We start from the raw sequence: 13028 nt of genomic DNA on the forward strand, positions 1-13028 counted from the left end.
CAGATCAATTAGTTCGTATCTGCATGTTCTGCAGAGTGTAATGGAAAATAAAATCCTGCTGGTGACTTTTATGGTGTAAGCTGTCTTCAAAGAGAATGTAAAGAAACTAATGTGAATTGTTACATAATTTTCCTGTAAAGTCATTTGAAATTAGTGGTGCTGAATATTTGAATTTAAATAGAATGTTGACCCGATCAAATGTGGTGATTCCTGTATTTATTATATGTATTTGACATCAGCTGGTATCAGTAGTTGTTTGAGTCAGATACGAATTACACGTGTTTCAGAATTTTGTATGGTAGGAGGCAGTTCAAAATACTCTACAAAGCAATTTTACATAATCTGTTAGGAAAGCACCAAGTACACTATTGTGTTTGCAGTCATCCATCCATGGCTGTTACTCAAAGTGCTGGCTCTTGATTTCAGTAAAATTTTCTCTGCGTAGAACAGCTAGTATTTGCAAATCCTAATGTCTCATGGGATGCGTTAAAACATATGGTGCCAGAGATTTGTTTTCAGTAATTATTTGATATTACTGTTACTTTGTCACTGGTACCTCTTAAAGTGTTGTTCCATTACATATGTTCTTTGCTCTCTCTATCAGGAAATTATAGTTTGGATTCAGTATTTATACGTTAATGTTAAGCTTCCCCATGGAGGAAGAAAGCTTATATTCATTTGTTATGTATTTCTGTTGTAGCAAAAAGAAGTAAATCTTTTGTATTTTCTTTAGGTCAGCAGTCTTATTTTGCATGTAGAAGAAGCTCATACCCTCCCAGTAAAGCATTTTACTAATCCGTATTGCAACATCTACCTGAACAGTGTCCAGGTAGCAAAAACACATATCAGGGAAGGGCAGAACCCTGTGTGGTCAGAAGAATTTGTTTTTGAGTAAGTCTTACTCTTCTTGAATTACCAAGTTTCACTTGTAAGATGCATTGCATTTAAATTTTTTAACACTGTGTTGTCTGTTGTGTATGCTTTTTAAAAAAGTTGTATGTGTGGTTATACAACAGAAAAATTTTAGTCATAAATGCATGGGCTGAATTTTCTGTAGGTATCTAAATATCTTCGTTAATGTAAGTGTGCATCTTTGGCTGTAAATGAGAATTCAGGATTGGATTGAGTTTAGAATAAGGTTAAATGCCAGCCAAGTATAGTATTAATTGAGGCTTTCTGTCTTTTCTCCTAGTGATCTTTCATCTGATATTAATAGATTTGAGATAAGTCTTAGTAACAAAACAAAGAAAAGTAAAGATCCAGATATATGTAAGTATTTTTCTGTAAAAGTTGCATATGTATTGCAGCAATGGATTCTTTGTGCAGTTTTCATTACTCTTGTAATTGTCACAAGAGAATTACGTATATTTTTACACTTACCACACGACTGTATTTGTATGTTTTGGATGTTTCTTACTGGGTTTGCATTAATGTTTTTTACAGTGAAAGCTTCCATGTTTTCAGTAATAAAATGCACAGTAATCCAGTCCTATGTATTTCATGGCTTTCATAGTTCTTTGCTGGAATAGCTATTATGTTATACGATGACTGTGCCTACCCAAAAGCAAGGGGAAAAAGTCTGCTTTTTAAGTACTGTCTCACTGAGCTAATTTCTGGGATCTGTTTGAAGTATGAGTGTATGGGACTCTTTCTCTGTTTAATTTTTTGTTGCTCCCAGTGAAAAAGGAAAGGGAGGAAAATGGCACTTTGATCATTTAAAAAAAAAATAATTAAAAAAATCACCACCTTGAGAGTCACTGGAACAAACTTTGCCTGGTATTCTTTGTTTTACCCCATCTGTGCACTTTTATTGTACTGCTCCTGGGCTTAATTTATATTTTTATTTTTTATATTTTTATTTTTTATATTTATATTTTTTATATTTATATTTTATATTAATTTATATTTTATATTAATTTATATTTTATATTAATTTATATTTTATATTAATTTATATTTTATATTAATTTATATTTTATATTAATTTATATTTTCTTACACCTTCTACAGGAGTTCACAAGAATTTGCTTTTTTTTTTTTGTTACCTAGACAGCTGCTTCTTCAGCACTTGTTTTGTTTCTATTCCAGCAATTTAATAGGAAGCTGGTAGGCCCAGAAAAGAAAGGGCTCAATCTGAAGAATGTATTCTGAGCTTATTATATATACATGTGTGTGTGTGTATATATAATTTGTGTATATATATATAAATTATATATTTACAAATTACATATATATAATTATATTATATGTATATACTATATACATATTTTATGTATATGTAATATATAATTTGTATATATAAAATATATATTATATATGCATATATATATATATATTATTTTATATATTGTTCAAGTTTGGTTCCCTTCCCACACAGTGTGTTTTAGGCTTTTTCTTCTATTCAAAATATCTTTGTTTGCTGATGCACCCATTCTGTAGCAGCATCAGCCCCCACCTCCTCCTTGCTATGCACACATCCTCAGCCTGTTTGAAGAATTTTTCGTTTCCACTGTATTCAGACCTGTCTGTCTGAAAGCCTGGCAGAATATTTATAATCTATTGCAAATGTTTTCGGTTTATGTATATTGTGTTACTGGCCTGTTTTTTTTATGCCTTGTTGATAATTTTGTGATTTTTTCAGAGAAGAGATATGTAGAGAAGAGATTGTAGCTGTGACCAAAGTAGAAGAATTACTACTCAGTTTGAATGCTCTTGGAGCACCTCATTCAATTCCAAAACTTTGCCCTTCCTCTGACTAGAAAAATTCTTGCATACCTGGAGGAAAAAGATAGATTTCTTCTGACAGACAAAAGGGCTCTAGTTGCTGTTTTGAGCATGTGATTGCACTGTTACTATATTCATTTGAGCTAGAAAAGAAATTAGCTACCTGAACCATGTTGTTAGTAAAACAAGAACCTTTACAAGGGTAGTTTGTGAATGGAATGCTTAAGCAATTTCTTTAGAATTGTTTTTTGCAGTTTGCTTCTCTCAGTCCAGGTTAGGAAGATTGTGTTGACTTCAAATGCATCCAGCTGCCAGGGAGGTGATGGGTGCCTTACTGACAGAGTTACTTGACAGTTACTGTTACGCGCACTCTTAGTGCATAACTCAACCCTGATTTCATTTTGAGGAAAAAAGGAAAAATTCAACTCAAGTGGAATTAACATATATCTCTGCCCTATTAAATATTTGAAATAAAATGGAGGGGAAAGAATGAGCTAAAACAGACCTAGATATCTTGCCTGAATAACTCCTGAACTCTGCAAAAGCAGGATAACTAGTTGCTTTCGTGAACATTCAGCTTTTCAAATAGTTACTAAATGTGGATTGCTCTGAAATGGGAGTCATGTGGGGCTGGTACTGTAATCTTCCCCGTTATTTAAGTCATCTTTTCTGCTAGCTGCTTCTGTCATATATACGGATTAAGTTCCTGAAAGTCTGGTATGGATCTCACTGCTTTATTTCTTCATCATAACACAGAAATAAATACTAAAATAAGAGCAAGAAGGCTGGTTCTTCATTACTTTAAAATGCTTACTGAGCTCTCAAGTTTTTGACTTTGATGTTTGTCTGTTATAAATAATCCATAATTATTTTAGTCTTCTTGCTTTTAAAAATTATTTCAAGTATACAGAAATGATACTAAGAAGTTTATTAATTCTGTTCAGTTTTTCTTTATTTCTCTCAGAAAGAGAAACTGGTAATTTGCATAAGGATTTGTTCAAATGAATACATATAAACATCTTAAAAAAGAGAAAACACAACAAAGCCATAGACCGTACTCCATCTGCTGCTACTGAGAACTGGAATGCGAGCTCTGGTTTAGTTTTTGTACTAGCACAGTTGGTTCATTTAAATTAGTTAATGGTGAAAAAGAAACGTTTTTGAAAAAGAAACATTTTTGTAATGGAGGGGGTCAACACAGGCAGGCAAGTCTGTAGAGCAAAATAATAGCTTAGGTTTTTCCTTTCAGGCAGAGTTTTTATTTACGGTAGTGCCACAGCTTGTTTTTGAAGGTGCTAGTTTAGATTATGCAACTGTCAGGAGAAAAAAGGATCACTGTGGTGCATGCTTGACGGTTCTGTGGCCCTGGGAAGTCAGCCTACTAGTACTGGCTAGAGACTTGCTGCCTTCCCTCCCTAATTTCCAGGCAATGTTACAGTTATGAATGCTCCTATAGTCACAGGAAAGAAAGAAAGAATCAGATTATTCTAGATCTTGTATCTCACCGTCCCCATCGGTGAGAAGTACATGCCATGTTTGTGAGCAAAGCAAGAAAACACATTACTTATTTGTGGGTGTATAGCACCTTTGCTGGGAAGAAACATTCTAGGAAAGTTGATTGATAGGATTGTGGTCCCATCCACACCGGTGATAAGTAACAGATGATAAATTGTTTTTCACACTGCTCAGCTGACCTGAATGCATTATCTTACATCAGTTTATCAGCTCCAGAGAATGTGAAATAGGCAAATGGCATGTCCTGAATTCAGCATTATAAATATGATGATATTCTGTTCCAGTATTAAATGATAACCTGATTGCACCTGTTGCAACACTGAGGCAATAGAAAGCCTGCTGGAATTGTCGACAATTTCTGAAGGGCCATGTTATGTATAGGCTTTGCAGAAATGTGAAAAATCAAAGACTGTTTGCTTGGGGGTATTTTAATATGAGAAACTTAAGTAGTGTCTCTATAAGAATAAATAATAAAAAGTAACAGAGTGGTCAGGGAGCAGGCCTGACAGTAATATCAGCCCAAAGCTGGAAAAACAACAACACAGTGAATTCTGAACACTTTATAAGCTTTTATTTTCAGACTACTACCAGGAATTACAGGGTAGCACTTTCTTTACCCTCTACATGGGTGTTAAAAAAAGAAAATTGTTAATATCCAGTGTCATTTTTGATTGTATATTTATACATTACTTACAGAACAGCACCTTGTACTTACTTCCACTTCAGTTCACAGGAATATTTTAAACCAATGAATAGAGAACTTGCTAATATATTGGTGGCAGAAATCTTGATTACTGTTATTAATACTCCTGCTGAAATGAGATGGGATGTGACAAAAATACGGTTTTTATTCTATACTAACACTGTTTTGCTGGCGATAACTTAACTGAAAAATGCTTTTTTCCTTAAGTGTTTATGCGTTGCCAACTAAGCCGATTGCAAAAAGGACATGCAACAGATGAGTGGTTTCAACTCAGTTCCCACATACCATTAAAGGGTATTGAGCCAGGATCTTTGCGTGTTCGAGCACGGTATTCTATGGAGAAAATCATGCCAGAAGAGGAGTACAGTGAGTTTAAAGAGGTATAAAATTATTTAACTTTCCTTAGTTCACCAGTCAAAACTTGCTTTGTCTGTTTGAGACAGATTTCAGTAACACAGGTTGACATCATTATATTTGTAGTGACTTCTGTTTCTCTATAGATGTATGATACCAGTTTCTCCAAAAACTGTTATAATATTCAGAAACTTCTAACATATAAAATTATGTTTTTCTTCCAGCTTATACTCCAGAAGGAGCTTCACGTAGTCTATGCCTTATCACACGTTTGTGGACAGGACAGAACACTGTTGGCTGGCATTTTATTGAAGATTTTTCTTCATGAAAAGCTTGAGTCCTTGTTGTTACGAACACTAAATGACAGGGAAATAAGCATGGAAGGTATTGTACTAACTACACTAAAGTTTACTGAAACTGTGGGCGGGTAGGGAGGGAAGGGCTCTGGTGCCTTCTGTTTTTCTTTACTTGCGACACACATAAAAATGTAAACACCAGTTATTTTCACTGCTCTGTCTCCTTTCTCAGCCTTTCACTTTTTTTCTTTTAGATGAAGCTACTACCTTGTTTCGTGCCACCACTTTAGCAAGTACACTCATGGAGCAGTACATGAAAGCCACAGCAACACGTTTTGTTCACCATGCACTGAAAGACTCTATATTAAAGATAATGGAGAGCAAGCAGTCCTGTGAGGTGATACCTTGAACTATGTTTTTAAACATCTTGGTTTATTGACACAATTATCTACAGACTGTTAGACATTGTGTTTGCATTAAATATTAGCTTTAGAAACACTTATCGATCTCTCAGAGCTAAATTTAATTTATATGATTAATACAGGGACTGAATTCATTAAGAGTTTTTCTAGATGTTAGCTTGAGCAACATTCATAGTACTAATTTTTAAGTTTAATTCATTTTTTAATTTCTTTAATTTCTTTAAATGACATTTTCTACAGAACAAAAATGTAGGTTGCTCTGCAGCAGTTACTCAATGGCTTGTCCTAAGTAACTTCTAGTAAGTTCAAGATGTAGAAGTCAGAACGTGGGGGATTGAACTAGATGATCTTTCAATGTCCCTTCCAGTCCCTAACATCCTGTGATTCTATTATGATTTTTGACTCTGTGATGTTGGAGTCGAAAGTAACAAGGCACTCCGTGGCTTGTTACTGATCTTACAGGTTGTTTTTTTATAACTGTCTCTCCTAACTCCTGTGTTTTACTCTAGCTGAATTGTGGGAAAGGATGGGAGTCCTCAGTAATTTGAATTAAAAGATGCAAAAGGTCATGTAGACAGATTGTACTGAATGAGCTATTAAAAGCATAGCACAGTGGAATTATTGCTTCTCATGTGCTTGCTAGCCATTGAATCAGATTTTTGAGTTCTGTAGGAGTCTTGACATTTGTACAGCAGCAGAATATTTAATTTAGTTTGAAGTAGTATTACGTGTAATATTATGAAACTTACATAGGTAGCACTAGTTAGGAGAGGGAGCTTAATCTTTTTCTTTTTTTGGTTTTAGTTAAATCCTTCAAAACTAGAAAAAAATGAAGATGTAAACACTAATTTGGCACATCTACTCAGTATACTTTCAGAATTGGTGGAGAAAATATTCATGGCTGCAGAGATACTGCCTCCGTAAGTTGGAGTTTTCTGTTAGATTTGCATTTGAAAATTCCTGTTTGGTGATTATGTTGCACATTAAAATTGTTTTCTTACTGGTTCGTCTTCTGCTAATCAGTCACGAGACTAATATCTTTAGGGTGGCTGTATATACAGAGGAATATAGATGAATTAAAAAATAATCCTTTCTGAAATAAATAGTACTTTTTTAGCAAAACTCCTTGGCTAACATGTATGTGCTTTTCTTTGAAGGAGAAGCTACTAGGTCCAAGAGGTCAGGGAAAGAAGAAGAATAAAAATAATCAGTATCATATTTCCTCAGAGGTAGAAGACAGTACAAGTTAGGAGACAATTGTGTCTAGTGGATCACAAATTGTCTAGTCCTTTTCCACTAGGAAAGCAAAATGGAACTACTTACACCATACTCAAAATACAAGTGGGTAGTAGTAGAGTGATACCTGTTATGATTACTTCTGTCTAACAGGGATATGGAGAAGTTACTTTTATTTCTTCTTCAAAGTGATAAAATAACTTGTGCTCATATTTTAGACTTGAACCATCTAATAACGAGTGGATATTACTGTTTTCTCTTACTGTATTATCAGCTTTTAAAGTAAACAAAATCCTCAAATTTGAGATGGCAGAGTAGCACAGAAGTGTTTAGTTTATGGTAGTGCCGACAAGGTTAAAAGTTGCACTCCTTTTAATTATATGGTGCGGCTCCCAACACTGGTGAAAAATGCCACAATTTTCCCATTTTTTGATGGGAGAGGAGAATTGCTGTGGTTGCGTAGGTGCTTCTAAAAACCTAACCCTTATTTATGGAAAGAAAATTTTTTAGTTAAAAAGAGCAAAATTTAAAAAATAAAAAATAAAAAATAAATTTGGTATTTTTTAAAAGGAAATACTGCTTAAGCAACAGGCCATAAATGGTTATAAAATGTTTAATGCACATCTAAATAATCCCAGATTCTTATCTGCTTGAATAGAATTGTATATTAATGAAGGCCTTTCCCTGATTTGTAAACCCTTTCAACATACAAATATAAATGGACTTTTTACAAATGTATGAACTTATAAATTAACTCTTAAATTTAAAATTGTAAAAATGATGTCTAAATTACAAAATTAGAGCTGGTAAGTTCTGCATCAAGTAGGAGGTTTGATTATAGCCTTTCTCAGCAGCTTTTTTGATGCTCTGTGTTTAATGGAATGAGTAATTAGCTATTATTTTTAATTAGCTATTATTTTTGCAGGACGTTAAGATATATCTATGGGTGCTTGCAGAAGTCTGTTCAAAGCAAGTGGCCAGCTAATACCACCATGAGAACCAGAGTTGTTAGGTAAGTTACTTAACGCTTTATGTTGAAAGTAATCTTCTAAAGTCTTGTTAATGATATGCTTCAGTGTGCTTATCTATTTTTCTTTTGGTGACAGAACTTTATAATACTATTTTAAATATTGCTATCTATGATACTGATATGATATTTATGATACTGAGACATGATATCCCAATTAAGGATTAAGAGCTTGCTAGATTCTTAACCGTGTTCATAGAACTTTGACAGAGTAAGATGTTGTAGTACAGAGGTCAGGATAGCTTTACTTAATAGTTTCGAACTAACTTATATTTTGTGAAGCTTTACAACTAAAATAATGATTCCCTTTTTAATTCTGTGAAGGAAAAACTTCACTTAAAGCGGTAGTTAACTTTTATGAGGATAATATACCTCAAATACCTGTAGAGAGCAGTGACCTCTGAAGATTGCATTCCGGTCTCATGCCATCTGGGAAGACCATGCCTTACTGCCTATTTCTTACGTAGTGTTGATTGCTGGAGAAATCTCACACAGGTTAAGATAAATACTCCTTACAATGCAGACCCAACGTGGTAAGGAATCTAACACCTTCTCATAAAGCCCATTGAACTGTCGTTAGATTTCACTGAAGTACTGTCTGCAATATAGAGTTCTCTGCATCGGAGGAGGCTCCCAGTTGCTGGTGCTGTGCTCCTAATGCTAATCACTCCTATCAACACTGTTTTCTGAAAACAAATTATTCTATATTGTAAGATTTTACGTCCATTTCTCTGCTCCCATTCGGTCATGTTGTAACATTCCCAAGCTCCTGTAAAAATGATGCAAGAGGATGCTCAACCTGGCTCCTCTGATCTCACGCTGTGCACAAAAATTCCAATCCACATTTGTAATCCAAAGCAATATACGAGTTCTTCCTCAAACACCTTCCGTTGCCAGTGCCAGTCCAATGAAAATGTCTGACAAAGATGTGATCTTGGCAATGGTTTTCAAAATGTTACTGGTTTGAGGTTATCAGACACGTCTTTTTATCTCCCCCAAACATCTGGCAGTCGTACCAGTTGCTGAGGTTGGATTCCCTCCAGCTGGAGTTTTTCAGAGGATTTGTCTTTGGGCCTTGTTTATCTTTTCAATATTAAAAGCCACAGTTCATGTCAACCAGGGTGCTGCGCTGGATCTTGCCCTTCAAATTAGGGCTGCTCATGTTATAAGAGCCCCTCTTGTTTTCAGGGGATAGCACATTGCAGGGCTGTAGAGCTCAGCGGTGGATATATAACACCTTTGTGTTCCACCCCAGCTCCAGAAAAATATGTGGCTTTCCTTACGCGGACACAGTTCACGTTTAGTGTTTTCTACAGGTCTCCACCCAACGCTATAAATATCGGGTCACTTTCTGGTGTGACCTTAGTCTTCACAAGGTGGTACTTGTGACTTAATCACTAGAGTTTTGCAGCCTTCGGTGAAGACTGTCATGTTTTATTGCACTGATTATGGTGAACAAATGCTTAGAGAATTCAGACATGTGGACAGTTTTTAGATGTCTGGGTAGCTTCCCTGGTAACTCAGACTGTGCTGGCATTTCTCTCTGATTGTAAAAATCACATATAGATACTGACTCATTAATTTAGGCAAGGTAAGAAGCACCAAATCTTCTGGATCAGCAAGGTCCATCCTTTCTGATTGTACCTCAGTGGCCTTCAGCTTCAGTTTTTTTAAAAAAAAAAAAAAAAAGTGGTGTGTATGTCATGACTTCAAAATTAGGTACTTCTTAATAGGATTAAATTCATGCCACAGAATTCTTCTTATTTTTTTGCTTCACAAAGGGCTAGAACTATTGTCTTTGTTAATGCTTTGTTACTGCTGTAGTGAAGAACAGTCTGGTGATAGTGTCCAAGCAGTCCAAACAAAATGAAGGATGGCATAGATTGTCGTAGCTGGTCTGTATATCTCTTCCTTGTGCAGCAGTTAGGCAGGGTTGAGGTTGCCATGAGCTGGGTGTTTTCTACTTCTGCTATTAAGAAAGTTAGATTTCTGTCATGCTACTGAAGGTCGTTTTGCCCTTCTGTTGAGTGAGTTCCTAGCTCTGCAAACAGACTGCTTTTTCTAGCATTTCGATGGCAGCACTTACTTCTGGAAGGAAGGTAGATCCCTTACTGTTTGTTCTTCTGCTGCAACATGCTGTCATCAGGATATAGGTTGGTTTAAGCTGATTATAAGGCTGTGTTGCTGCCAAAAGAGAGGTTCCCTTCCGCCCACGCAGCCCTGTGCTCCTTACATTGGTTGGTGCAGTGGGCGGCTGCAGGATGAACGCCCTCTGTGATGCACAGCAAAAAGCCTCCGGAAGGCAGGAGAGCTGGGAGAGCAGGGGCCTTTCCTTTCTGAAGTCAGCGTGGACTTCGATCAACTTCAGTATGACTTCGCAGTTAAGTTCTTCCCAGGCTGTTTCAGCAGTTCGCCTTAATTGGGAAATCAATATGTCTGTTCTTTCGTTTTTTATCATAGATGAAGTCATGTCAGTGTTCCTGACTAACGAACGTGTTCACAGAGTGCAGGCTGGTTGGTTGTTGTCTGTCTTAAGAAGACTTTCACATTAACTTGAATCCTTAAAGACTGCACAGTTTTACATTAATACTCTAACTTTATTATTGAACAAAATACAATTTTCTTCCCATTTCAGTGGCTTTGTTTTTCTTCGACTGATTTGTCCTGCTATCCTGAACCCAAGGATGTTTAATATCATCTCAGGTGACTATATGCTTCAGATTGAATTCATACTTTGTGTAGTAGGAGACATGAGTTTACTTTAGCAACTAATGTAGAAAATGATGCTTTTTGAACAGTGTCCAAACTCGTGTTATCCACATCACTTATGACTTCTCCCTAACTGTGAGCTTTTCACCCTCAAAGGTTGGAAGGTGCTTGTTCTAAACTGCAGAACATGTGCTGTTGTATTTAATAATACAGTGTAGTGCGTGCTATAGTCTAGCACCGTGCAATATTCTATCAGCATGGAAAAGTTGAGCATGTGATCTTCACACCTTGTTTTGAATGCAATGTCAAAGTTTATGGATGAACTTCTGCAGTATCTCTGAAATGAACAAGATCTATAGAGTTGAAAGTGTGTCTGCAAAGCCTGGAATATATTTGAGGAACCAGAAAATCATTCTTGAATAACCCGTTTGAACCTGCTGCTTAGATAGCTTCCAGACATTGTACAAGTCTTTGACTGTACTTAATGACTCAAAGTAATCTCAAATCAGGAATTTTAAACGTGAGAGAGAGGGGTAACATTTATAAGGGGTGGGTTGGTATGGACTCGAGACAGTAATCTCGTTTGGCTTAAAGGCCACGTGTAAGGGTTCCCATGGATATGCCCAAGTGAATGTTCTCACTGTGTAGTTAACCTATTTTTTTGCTGCTGTTTTGGTAGAGTGCATCTGTAGCAGTAACAAAAACGGCGATGGGGAACATTCCTGTTTGCCAGAGCAGGATTGCAGAACTGGTCTGCGGCACGGTGCTGCCTGGTGCTGAATTTCTTGTGTGGGAGGAAGAAAGGAAAAGCATAAACTACCAAAGAGAAAACTCTATTATGAAAACTTAAATTCAGAAGTCTGACTTGTATAGTTTTCTAAGTCAGTCTTCTAAGTTTATACTTTCTAAGTCAGACTTCTGAAAATTTAAATTCAAAAGTCTGACTTAGAAGTTCAAGTATGTTATACCCATCTTTGTTACCCTTTTTTTTTTTTTTTTTTAGATGAAGATCACACCAAACTAGAGGGTACTTGGTTAACACTAGCCATTGCTCTTCCTCCTTCCCTCCCTAACAGTTTCCTGATTTTACTACAAAAATGCTGATTTGGAAACACAAAATCGGAAGTCTGATTCAGAAAAACTCCTTTTCTTCTTTTGTAAACAGTTTTTCAGACCATGTAGCATGTTTCCTGTTCTATACTTTATACTAAATGAGAAGGACTGTGTCAAACTGAAAGTTCCTTTCTCACTCTGTAATCATTTCCACACGTGCTTTAGAGAAAACATTTAAGAAACATGGCCTGCTTCACACACAGTGATCCTTAGCATTTTATTATCTTAAGATAATTTGCAAGTTAGGTCCCTCCTGACCTGGGCTACAAATGAGACCGCTGCATCTATATGTATAAAAAGTTATCAATCAATTTCTGCAATCCCATTTAAGCTCACCTTGCTACAGTCCTCTGCATAAGTTCTGCTAATATTCTTGATTATTGTCAAGGTAAATTTACACACCCTGTGTAGGGCTTTTAGTGCTGTTCAGAAAATAATAATAGAAAGGTTGACACTCCTTTTGGAGCAAGGCTTCCAACATACACATTCTTCCCATAATGAGAAACAAGTATCCTGAAGGCTGTGTGTATCGAGCATGGTTCAGTTTCAGCAGAAATCATATCACCTGAGTAACTGCTTAAAAAAAAAAATCTTTGTTTCAAAATTCAGCTCCTTTGCTTCAAACATATTTGAGTTGTGTGAAACAACTTCTTTTGAAACACTTCTTTTGACCAGTTCTGCTGGTCTAGAACTGGGCTTCAGTGGAGTGCAAGGGGAAGGGGAAGGACAGAGAACAAAAGGCAGAGATGGACAATAAACAGTACATAGCATTCTATAAAATAACTACAAAATTTAGAGTCTATATAATAACTATGTCACTTTTGGAAAAAAATCAAAACTGTCTTTTGACCAGACCATTTACTGTAATTTGGGGGAATTTAACAGCCCTCCTACTGTCACTTGTCGGAAAAGGAAATTCTATCTGACTG

General features: G+C 35.9%; 1 protein-coding gene across 1 annotated transcript in view; it reads left to right on the forward strand.

The window, feature by feature from the left end:
• The window catches only part of RASA1 (RAS p21 protein activator 1), a 59117-nt gene that overhangs the window by 40246 nt on the left and 5843 nt on the right, over nucleotides 1–13028 (forward strand). Inside the window, exons 14-21 of the mRNA XM_084304827.1 lie at nucleotides 734–891; nucleotides 1193–1269; nucleotides 5150–5322; nucleotides 5521–5680; nucleotides 5847–5989; nucleotides 6819–6934; nucleotides 8176–8262; nucleotides 10913–10980. Of these exons, the coding sequence (XP_084160953.1) occupies nucleotides 734–891; nucleotides 1193–1269; nucleotides 5150–5322; nucleotides 5521–5680; nucleotides 5847–5989; nucleotides 6819–6934; nucleotides 8176–8262; nucleotides 10913–10980 (982 nt within the window). The remainder of the gene's footprint in view (nucleotides 1–733; nucleotides 892–1192; nucleotides 1270–5149; nucleotides 5323–5520; nucleotides 5681–5846; nucleotides 5990–6818; nucleotides 6935–8175; nucleotides 8263–10912; nucleotides 10981–13028) is intronic.

Source organism: Netta rufina (genome assembly GCF_964035555.1).
Source record: "Netta rufina genome assembly, chromosome: Z".
NCBI classification, from domain to species: Eukaryota; Metazoa; Chordata; class Aves; order Anseriformes; family Anatidae; genus Netta; species Netta rufina.